The 12,079-nt window shown below is 45.3% G+C and overlaps 1 protein-coding gene across 1 annotated transcript in view; it reads right to left on the reverse strand.

Annotated features, from left to right (window-relative positions):
• Positions 1-710: 710 nt before the first annotated feature.
• Positions 711-12,079, reverse strand: part of LOC147603319 (Phospholipid/glycerol acyltransferase family protein) — a 44,746-nt gene continuing 33,377 nt past the window's right edge. Inside the window, exon 5 of the mRNA XM_086796851.1 lies at positions 711-1,197. Coding sequence (XP_086652977.1) covers positions 862-1,197 — 336 coding nt within the window. The 3' untranslated portion in view covers positions 711-861. The remainder of the gene's footprint in view (positions 1,198-12,079) is intronic.

Raw genomic sequence — 12,079 nt, forward strand, 5'->3', positions numbered from 1 at the left:
GGACTCCATCATGCATAAACTACTTGATATGAAATCCACACACAACATCAGCGCCCAAGAGTAGATGCAGATTCATGCATAAAAATGCATCACCTTACTAGATAAATTTGCATAGTTTAACCTTTGGACTGAATTTCTTCTTTAAAGGTAAAGGGCAGACTCAGCCATGACGAAGGCTAACAATAAAGACAGCACGAGTGCACACACACACACACACACACATCAATCTAAAACTTCCAACAAGTCATCACCAAACTCCTTCACGACCTTTCCAATAAGAGATGGTCTCACTACTCAACAAAACTCACAAGCAGACTCCTAAGTCTCAGCTTGAGCTGTAGTACTGAAACCAGAAAGCACTGGACTAGAAGTATGCGAAGGTACTAAAGAAGGCAGGGTCAAGTAAGTTCATCAATAGTAGAAGGCCTGTACTTAGGTGATGAAAGCTTGATGAATCAGGATGGAGAACCACCCATGCACTGAGCCATCCACACACCCCATTTCCATTGGCACAATGTTTCATGAACTTCTATTAACTGCTCAAAAGGGGGGACCAACTGGTGACAGAAACCAGCGTTCAAGTGCCGACCCAAAAATGTGCAGCTAGATAAACAGCAAGTCCCCCTTCAGCACAAAAGCTCATCTTTGTTGGATTTTCAACCCATCACAAATAAACACAAACCCACAGGAATGGTTGATAAGAATCATGGTTAAAGTAAGAGTGTCATAGCACTTTAAGGTGGAGTGTATCAATTTTCCCAAGCGATGTATTAGTGTTGGAAAATTGATTCGATTAATGCATGTAACCAGTTGATTTTTTGTATACCTAGGCCGCAGTATACCTGTCAAAATCTTCCCTTGTCAATTTTTTAACTTCATCTTACTATTAAGGCTTTTGGCCTTGAAAAATATGTCTTGCATAGCTGTCCGAATCTGATCGGACACGTGTGAATAAAGCCACTGTAAGACTTTTTCCTCTGGTAAAGGGTGTTTTGCCACAGGAGCAACACTGTTTGAGAACTCCAAGAGAGGAGAGTCTTCATGCTGGCGATAATAGACCTTCCTGACGGCTTCCTCCGCAGTTTGTCTCAAACTCGTGATGTCGAACAGCATGGGCTCACCAACCACAATGCTTATGTTTTTGAAACACAATGGTAGCAATGGTCTCCTCCCAAACCAGTAGTTCTCTGGCATGACCTTCAAATTTGAATCAACATAAGAATCAGTAAAAGCAGATTATTCAGAACTGACTTGATCTAAAGCCCAATTATGACCAGATAAGACCACACACATGCATAAAAAATTAGATAATTGAACAAGAGATCACGAATAATACACGAACTGTGGCATGTGACACATGATATATAATGCATGCCATGATCAGTTGTCATAAGGATGGCCACAGAACATTTAGAGTGACCCTGGCTTCGGGGTGACCAGCCCCAGAATAGGGGTACTAGAGGGAGGACCTGCAACACTCGGCTCTTCATCGTTCTGTTCTTCAACCACACCATATTAGAGAGTCTCGCAGAAGCTGATCAGACTGTTGTGATGTTGAACAGAGTTGACCAGTCTGATCACACTTAACCAGAGTTGGCCAGTCCAACTAGAAATCACCACAATGTTTTAACTGTCAACAAGTCTCATTTGCAGTAATCCGTGGTGATGAAATATTGTATATGCTCTTCCATAATGGAAGAAGTTTGAGAGAGATCCTACTTAAATGATTTCGGGCACGGCAATAGAAAACCTGCACGAAGGCTCAAGAATGCATTGCTTCTTTAAAAAGATGGGGGTGGGAGATCTTACTACTACACGCACCTATGACCATCTTAGAAGATGAAATGGGCATGTGATGTCTTCCCAAAATCTTCCCTAACATAGCTGCCAAATCATGAGGCAACACACTAGCTCACCTCCCAACCACGACCAACAACCACTGATCTCCCCCGAGCCAAGGCTAGGGCTCCTCCACAATCCCATGGGCCCATGTCTAACTCCGGCATCTCATGCCACCGAAGTCTGCCCACCGAAATCCTTTGACATGCCAACCTTCGTACTCACCATGTGCACGGCATGAGCATGTCTGCTCTCCTGGTCCATGCTAGACCTTCAGTAGTGAATCTGCATAACTTTGTCTCATAATAACCCAAGCTCTCACTTAAATAGTGATAACTATGCCATAAATAGCTAACTTGCTATAAACAGCCATTAAGCCCCTCTTATCAATCCACGAACCCTAGCCAAGTATCTACCTACTAATCCCTAATCCCGAGGCCCCCTAAACCCATTGGAGTAGATCACTAATCCATAGATTAGTGTCAAGGTACATAACATACTTCCCCTCTTCAAGCATTTACAATTAAATGAAATTAGGAAAACCCTTACTCAAACTAGCTGCTGACTCCCAAATTGGGAAAACACTTACTCAAACTAGCTGCTGACTCCCAAATTGAGTCCTCCTCCGCCCTATCTACATAACATACTTCCCCTCTTCAAACATTTACTTCTAAATGAAATTAGGAAAACACTTAGTCAATTGTTGACTCCCAAGTTGAGTCTTCCTCCGCCCTATCTTTCCACTTAATCTTATCTGCAGGGATCAACTTGTTCCTAAGTTGTGCCTTTCCTTGAAATCTATAACCCTCTCGGGTTCATGTGGAACATAGGACAAGTCCTCAACCTCGACAAGTTCCTAAGGGGTAACAAGGTTATCCTTAGCTCCCGTATCTCTTTCAGTTGAACGACGTGAAGGAATTGATAAACTTACACATTCGGAGGCAACTCTACTCTATAAGCAACCTCACCAATCTTTTCCGAGATCTTGTAAGATCCATAGAACCTAGGAGATAACTTCCCAACCTTCCCTATACGTAATGTCTCAAATTTTAAGGCACTCTCAAATAAACTAGCATTCCCTAGGTAAACTCCCTTGGTGAACGTTGTCTATTAGTATAAAGCCGTGCACAATCTTATGCACTGTTGATAGCCTCCCGTGCACTGACTAGCATTTCTTGCTTATCTGCTAAGAAATCTCTAGCCACATCTATATGAATACCATTAGGTCCAACTGTTACTAGAGATCTAGATTGGTATCCGTACATTGGCATAAACAGACTGTAACCAATAGACGCATGCTTAGCACAATAATAGACAAACTCGACCATCAAGATGTAGTTCTCCCAACGTATGCACAAAGCATATCCTTCAAAACCTGATTCACCTTCTCTGTTTGCCCATTAGACCGAGGATGGTCAAAAGGAACTCATATTCAGCATAGTCTCCAATCTCAGAAAAACTAGCTGCCAGAAAACTTGGAGTCCCTATCACTGACTATATCAAAAGGTACTCCATACAACCTGAAAAGTTGCTCAACAAACTACTGCACCAATTCAGCTACCATCACTGTCACATTTTGTAGGTAAAAATCGTGCCATCTTCATTAATTTGTCTACCACCACCAAGATAGCATCATGCCCTCTGCTAGTCCGAGCAAACCTACAATGAAGTCCATGGAAGTACTCTCCCATTTACCTCCTGGTATCTCTAAAGAATGTAACATACCTCCAGCCCTAAGGCGTTCAACCTTATTCACTCAACATTGACGACACTTTACCACATAGTCCTGACATACTCCATCTTAGGCCACTAAAATGTCCATTTTACCAAATCTAAGATTCGCTCTACCCCAGGATGACTTGCTGTAGGAGCATCATGACATTCATACAAGATCCTTTTCCTATTTCAGCGTTATCCGGTACACAAACCTTCTCATTCTGGAAAAGCAATCCATTGCACATAAGGCTTGCCACACTCCCAAATGGCATGACTCCTGAGTCTTGGTGTAAATCTATGGAGCTCCCTGCTTGAGCCTGCTGCCAATGCAGACCAAAATGATTGTCAATCCCTCTCGAAGAGTCATAAAGGTCAGCCCTAATCTCAGTGAAGCTCAAAGAGTTCACCTCCCCAATTTCTACTCAAGGCATCCACCACTCGGTTCAGGCTACCCTTCCTATGACACACCTACAAGTATGCAGGATAGAGCCAAATATCAGATACCAACCGACGAGCAAAGGACACGTGGCACTGCCACCTGGCGATGATGATGTGGCACTGATGATCATGTGGCAGTCAAGTACAGCTGGCCGATAGCTACTACTGGCCGACTAGGAGCATTGGTGCATATGTATATGTGGGTCACCAAATTGTCATAATCATCTGCTTTCCTCGGCACTGTACTTCATAGAGTGTTTCTCTGTAGGCGAAGTGCTAGCTAGGAGTGAACAGCAAGTCACAAGGCTGCGATTTGACATCTTCATTCTCAGCCATCTTATACTTGAATTTTAGTTGTAATATGTATTGCTTCCTTCTTGTACATAATACAAAGCAATAGCATAGGAATCGTGTGTGTTGTATGTGTGATTCAGCTGCACTCTTCTTTCTATATCTAGAAAACCCTAGCACATAGGCGCAAGTGTTCTACAATTGGTATCAGAGCCTATGAAACCTGCAAATTTCTTTTCTTTTCTAGCACTCATGTGCGTTCAGGTTTGCGAAAAGTGAATATTTGGGTACCCTTCATTGTTCCTGGGTTTTTTGGGGTATTTTGTGCTTCCTTGCCCCACCAAACCCTTATTTAAGTTGTATTACTTCCTTCTTGTACATAATACAAAGCAATAGTTTAAGACTCGTAATATGTGTGGTTCCGTCACATTCTGAAAGAAAATGAAGCAAATAGAAAACACAAATGTAGGCCCAAGTACAAGACCTGTAAATGCTGGAAACTGATGTTTATTGCTGAAAACTGAGCACGAGGGAAGCCCGTAGGTGCTGTACAATGATAAGAAGTAGAAGCAGCTGCTAGTGACCTCAAGAGGATGCTGAAAATGAGATGAAATGAGGGGAAAGAGGAGCCACCCATATATACTCCTCGTGAGAGCTTGTAGCACGTTGACAGCTCCATAATAGCATAAAAATGCTAAAAAAGGCATAAAAAATGGAAAAAATGCCTAAATAAATATGCATATGCAGGGCCTCATAAATGGCCAGTACAAGCATGAAAAAATGATGTAGTAGACCCTCTAGTGATGATATATAATTCAACACCTCCTCTTCAGCGCCAGAGGGACAGTCCAATACCAGCACGCTGAAGTAACACCTCCAAAGTAGCTCTCGGAAGTGGTTTGGTGAAGAGATCAGCCACATTGTCCTTGGTAGAACAATAGGCCAACCGAAGAAGTCCCAACTCGATCCACTCGCCTACAAAATGATAATGCACTTCAATATGCTTGGATCATCCCTGTATCACAAGATTATAAGCTATAGCAATAGCACTCTAAGAATCCGAGAAGATAGTAACTGGGAAAGTGTCAGCATAGCACAAATGCTCCAGAATCTACTGAATCCAAAGTGCCTCAGTGGAGGAGAGAAGGTAGGATTTATACTCAGCCTCAGTGGAAGAAGCAGAAACAGTCCTCTGCTTTTGAGACTTCCAAGAAACCAATCCAGTACCAAGCATGAAGCAGTATCCAGATGTAGACCTCCAAGTATCAATGCAGCTTGCCCAATCAGAATCTATGAAGCCAACTAAATCAGCACCATTGGAGTAGGTGATACCATAATCTGAAGTACCTCGAAGATAACGAAGAACTCTCAAAGCTACTTGCCAATGAGACCTTCGGGCAGCCGAGGACACTCATAGCATAGGAGATGTCTGGACGGGTGTTGGCAAGGTAAAGCAATGAGCCAACAATCTACCGGTACTCTGTGGAATCCACCAAGGGTGTATCATCCTCCTTGGATAACTTGGCATTGGGATCCATGGGACAAGAGAGAGGTGTACAATCCAACAACCCATAAAGTAAGAGCAGCTTCTTCACATACTTCTGCTGAGAAATGAAGATACAGTTATCTTTCTGCCAAACCTCCAGCCCAAGAAAATAAAGTAGAAGGTCAAGATCAATCACCTCAAATGTTTCAGAAAGCTTGCATTGAACCTATGTGACCAACCCAGTATCTAAGCCAGAAAGAATGAGGTCATCAACATACAAAACAATGACACAAATATCTCCATCAAAAAGAAGCACATGGAGATTGTTGTCAGCATACGCCCTCTCAAAGCCAAGAGATAACAAGAAGACATCAATCTTTTGATGCCAGACACGGGGTGCCTGTTTGAGACTATAAAGAGCCTTCTACAAAAGATACACATGGGTGTCCTGTCCCTAAATCACAAAACTAGAAGGCTACTCAACATAAACTTCCTCCTCTAAATCTCCATTCAGAAGGGACCATTGGCGGCAGGCCCAGCACGTAGTTTTGGAGACTGGCAGGCCTTCTGCAGTCTCCCAGAGGAGATCCAGGTGGAGAGGCTGAGTCACTTCAGAGGGGGGTTGATTATGAGGGATGACATTCAGGAGGCACTCACAGAGGACTGGTTCACGCCTCTCGAGCCCGTGGCCCCACGGTGGATGGGAGCCTTTACTCAGTTGGAGATCCTGATTGCTGTCAGAGCTTGCACTGAGGATGGCAGATGCCTCTACTATGAGATCCAGGATGAGGGCAGGCTTCAGAGAGTGGAGGTGGAGTCGCCTTTGGTTGCAAAGTGCTTCTTTCAGAGGATACGGGTGGTGGCCGCCGCTTCTCGGAAGTGGCATATTGACCCAGACCCTGCAGATGTGGACTCTCATTGGCGCATATGGGCATATGTAGCGCGCCCCTTGGCCCGGCTCTAGTGGGACTGGGCGAGTACGAGTGGCATGATCCTTATGCATCCCTTGAGGCCATAGAGATCACCTTTTTCCAGTATACTATTCAGTTGGGGCGACATATTTTGACAACGAGGAGGATGGTCTCTCCAGCTGCATCGGGGCACTGGCGGCTACAGGGACTCTCTCAGGAGTTCCTGGAGGATTTTTGGACCAGGATCTGGGCTAGTCGACAGGCACGCAGGATCTCGACTTTCCAGTGGCTGGTCGCCCACAGGGGCTCTGCAGTTGGCAACTGGCTGGTCTACAGCGGTCTTCCGGCGGCCTGCGTCCGATGCGGCCACCCTAGGGAGACACAGAGACATTGCCTATGGGACTGCCCTCAGGCGCAACAGATTTGGCTGCGGATGCTGCGCATTCTGGCCCCCCTTTCTCCAGAGGGTATGTATACGTGGGGTGCCGCTGCTTGGTCAACTTCGTCAGGGCCTGCTATGGGCTATGAGACCGAGCAGGACAGCCAGGCCATTAGATTCATTAGGGGCCAGCCTCGCCTTGTTCCTTCACCGGACTTCTCGTCCGCCGGCTGGACACAGGAGAGGGATCTACGATGGGAGCTCCTTAGCAACCTCACCATATGGTTCACCTGGAGGGCCCGGTGCTTCAGGGCCTTTGAGGGGAGACTGGAGCCACCAGCAGAGACTGTTCGGGGGCTCTGGCAGGAGTTGATCCACACCCTGCGAGGACAGTATGACCGCATCCAGGGCGACTCGGATGAGGCGATCTTGCGGCGCCAGGCCTTTCACACCACTTGGCGCAGCAGCCCCTTCTATACCCTACACGCGGGGTCCCCCCGTTGGCACTACAGGCCACCTGTTTGGCTTTTCCCCCCTCCTATTGTATGATATAGCCTCTCAGTTCTTTGTACTGATACTTGTACTTTTCAGCACCTAGGGAGAGTCTCCCTGGCTGCCTTGCTTTGTTCTCTGCTCTGTTTTCTTATGAGCAGAGAGGATCTTTTGTAGCCCTACGGGCGTTTTTTATATAACTAATGAAAGGATCTTTTCTCGAAAAAAAAAAATCTCCATTCAGAAAAGCGGATTTGACATCCATCTAGAACATGGGCCATCTAAAGTGTGCAGCCAGAGCCAAAACAATCCTGATGGTGGTATACTTGGCTATAGGAGCAAATGCCTCATCAAAGTCTTCACCTGCCTTCTGAGCATATCCTCGAGCAACAAGGCAGGCTTTGTACTTGTCCAACTTTATCTTTGGTGTTGTCTTTGTCAGATGCTTTAGAAGCATCCTAGGCTTTATACTTGGCTTTGGCTGCTCGCGAATCATCACGACAAGCAAAGCAGCAAGTCTTAGTACGACCTGACCTACCACTGTAATCACATTCATTGCTTTTGTCCTTGGATTCCTTAGAATCATGTTTACCCTTGCCTTTGCCTTTGTTTTTGTTGTTGTTGTTGGAGTTCCCTTCTTCGCCTTTACCTTTGCCCTTGTCAGAGGCAACAAAAGCAGACTCTGACTTGCCTTTTCCACAAAGCATGCACTTGTCGTGGAGATAACTCACGACTTCCTCAAAAGGGGAGAGAGGATCACGGAAATAAATATTATCCTGAAAGAATCAAAGGAAGCAAGCAATTTACCAAGAAGTTTATGGATGGGATTGTTGATGGTGCTCCTATACTCCTCAAGCTGCAGGCTGCAGCTTGATACAGGTGAACTCTTCAATCTTCTCAATCAAGTTATCTGACTCATTGATTGTAAGCTTCTCCAGATCTGACTCCAATTTGGCAATCTTCACTGTCAAAACTCTCCCATACCTCCTCTGGAACTCTGTCCACATCTGATGAGCATTACTCCGGGTAGAGACAATGGATGGAGTCATGCAATGGATGATGATAAGACCAGCCCAAGCATCCAATATGCTTCTCAAAGCAGGGTCTGCCAAGTGAGGTGTGGAGATAGCCATCCATACACCGGCTCCTTCCAGCAAAAACTGAGTGTAGAAAGACCAAGTATGATAGTTGGTTGCTATAAGCTTCATGGAGTCACTAACTTGGGGAGGATTGTAGCAAGACCTGGATGAGAGAAACTCAGAGAGGAAAGATTGGGAATAGGAAGCACCTGTGGAGCGGGAGTAGGGGATCCAGGCTGTGATGGTGCTGGAGTATCAACAGGAGAAGGAGCAGCAGTAGAGAAACCTCGTGAAGCCATGTCCTGTGACAAGAAACCTTCTCTTAAGAAAGGGGCTGAAAAAAAAAATCAGCAAAGTCTCCTCTCAGACTGTGCACAGCAGGAAGAAAGGGACGAAGAGTGGGAAACTGAAAGGAGAGGAAGAAGGAAGATCTCTCCAAGCTGTAGATCCCTGTCCTCAGCACCTAGAAGAGGGCTTCAGCAATACAACAGTCCCAAGCGTCAGATGAAGAAATGGTAGCAATCTTGAGGAAGCCTCTGCTCCCGGAAGAAAACGCAGAACCTTCCACGCTGAAATCTGCAGAAAATGCAGCAAACTGTCGAAGCCTCTGCTCCAAAATAGAAAACGCAGCTCTCTTCTATTCATAGGTCAGCGTTTTTGCTATGATACCATGAAAGAAAGTGAAGCAAATATAAAACACAGATGTAGGCCCAGGTACAAGACCTGTAAATGCTGGAAGCTGATGTTTATTGCTGAAAAATAAGTACGAGGGAAGCCTGTAGGTGCTGTACAATGATAAGAAGCAGAAGCAGCTGCTAATGACCTCAAGAAGATGCTGAAAAATGCAATGGAATCATGGGAAAGGGGAGCCACCCTTATATACTCCTCATGAGAGCTGGTCGGCTAGCTGTAGCAAGCCGACAGCTCCATAATAGCATAAAAATGCTATAAAAGGCATTAAAAATGGGAAAAATGCCTAAATAAATATGCATATGCAGGGCCTCATAAATGGCCAGTACAAGCATGAAAAAATGATGCAGTAGACCCTCTGGTGATGATATATAATCCAACACACTCTTCTTTCTATATCTAGAAAACCCTAGCACATAGGCGCAAGCGTTCTACAGTTGGTAGTATCAAAGCTTAGGGAACCTACAAATTTATTTTCTTTGTTGGCACTCGTGTGCATTCGGCTTGGGGAAAAGTGAATATTTGGGTTCTCTTCATTGTACCAAGGTTATTAGGGGTATATTGTGCTTCCCTATCCCACCAAACCCTTATTTCAGTCGTCTTACTTCCTTCTTGTACATAATACAAAGCAGTAGTTTAGGACTCTTCTATGTGTTGTATGTGTGATTCCGTAGCACTCTTCTTTCGATATCTAGAAAACCCTAGCACATAGGTGAAAGTGTTCTACAGTTGGTATCAGACCCTATGGAACCTGTAAATTTTTCTTTTCAGGCACCCGTGTGTTTTCGAGTTTGGGAAAAGTGAATATTCGGGTTCTCTTCATTGCACCTCGGTTATTAGGGATATATTGTGCTTCCCTACCCCACCAAACCCTTATTTCAATCGTCTTACTTCGTTCTTGTACATATTACGAAGCAACAGTTTAGGACTCATGTGTGTGTTGTATGTGTGATTCTGCTGCACTCTTCTTTCTATATCTAGGAAACCCTAGCACATAGGTGCAAGTGTTCTATAGTTGGTATCAGAGCCTAGGGAACCTACAAATTTCTTTTCTTTTCTGGCACCCGTGTGTATTCGAGTTTGGGAAAAGAGAATATTCGGGTTCTCTTCATTGCACCTCTGGGGTATATTGTGCTTCCCTGCCCCACCAAACCCTTATTTCAATTGTCTTACTTCCTTCTTGTACATAATACAAAGCAGTAATTTAGAACTCATGTGTGTTGTATGTGTGATTCCGCCGCACTCTTCTTTCTATATCTAGAAAACCCTAGCACATAGGCGCAAGTGTTCTATAGTTGGTATCAGAGCCTAGGGAACCTGCAAATCTCTTTTCTTTTTTGGCACCTGTGTGCGTTCGGGTTTGAGAAAAGTGAATATTTGCGTTCTCTTGTTTGGGGTATATTGTGCTTCCCTTTCCGAGCCCACCAAACCTTCACCTCATTGAGCAGGGCTGAAATCCCTCACCCGGTCCTTGATCGCTAGATATTTGCTCACAGAGTTTCTTCCGAGCACACATGGAGGCTATTTCTGCCCGTCTCGACAGGATGGAGTCAGCACCTCGAACACCTAGTATTCCAAACTTGGAATCTACAAAGGCTCGTGCTTCAGAGCAAATGTTGGACGATTTCGTGGACGAAGTGGCAAAACTTTTTGGTCATCATTCAACACCTGCGCGTAGTCGGCACGACAGACACCATTCACGTCATCGACGGTCTCATTCGCAGAGTCCCTCTCCACCGAATTCTCTAGATAGCTCCCGTTGACCTTCATCGGCTCTACGTCGGGGGACTACCGGTTCACCGAGTTCTTCCTCCATGCCTCGTGAGGAGCGAGCTCAATTAATGAAGATTCTGAAGCCTCCCAAGTTCAATGGGAAGATGGACGGAGAAGTTGTCACCAACTGGACCCGCGAGATGGCCGCCATGTTCGCAGCAACAAGTGCTTCAGATATTTTTCAGCTCCATTTGGTGCGTACGGCTTTGATGGGTGCCGCTCTATTGAGGTGGGAAGACCACCACTCCATGACTTGCTAGGATGACTACTGCAAGGAAGTATTGAAGTAGTTTATTCTTGTAGATTACGAGCATGAATTGAAGAAACAGTGGGAGTGTTTTATGCAAAAACATGGTGAATCGATAACCAACTATCTTGCTCGTTTTTGGAAGCTTTTGCTAATGCTCCCAAGGACCATCTAGCAGTCGGAGCACGTTGAGCGATTTGGATGGTTTGAAACCGTCTTTGCATGCAGACGTTCATGCACATTCACCCCACGATCTTTCAGATGTAGTTCGTCTTGCTACAACCCTCTAGACGCGGAGGTTATCTTCCTCCAGAGGAGCAAAGGAAGTACCAGTCAGAAAATAGATGTTTTTTCTGTCATATTATAGGGCATGGTAAGAAGGATTGCCACAAATGGCAAGCGGCACAAGCCGCCAAAGCTCCTTCTGCCACAGTTGCCACAGCCTCCCCAGCTCCTCCAGCTCCGCCTACTACCTCAAATGCAGTTCAACTTTTACCTTCCATGCATCCTATGCCATCCATGGTATTTGATGCTAAGCAGGAGGGTGAGAGCGATGCTGCTCAGAAGAGCCTCATCCGAGCTTATGGCTCTACCCAGGGCCAACAGTTTGTAGTCCTTTTCGATATGGGTAGTTCTGAAGACGCCATCTCTCCCCAGTTGGCTAATAAATTGAACTGCACATTAGTCCCATATCATCTAGATGTGGACGGGTTTACACCTGGTCTTCGCACCCACATT

This window comes from Cibotium barometz, chromosome 64 (assembly GCF_041138505.1).
Source record: "Cibotium barometz isolate CiBa-2024 chromosome 64, ASM4113850v1, whole genome shotgun sequence".
Classification (NCBI taxonomy): Eukaryota; Viridiplantae; Streptophyta; class Polypodiopsida; order Cyatheales; family Cibotiaceae; genus Cibotium; species Cibotium barometz.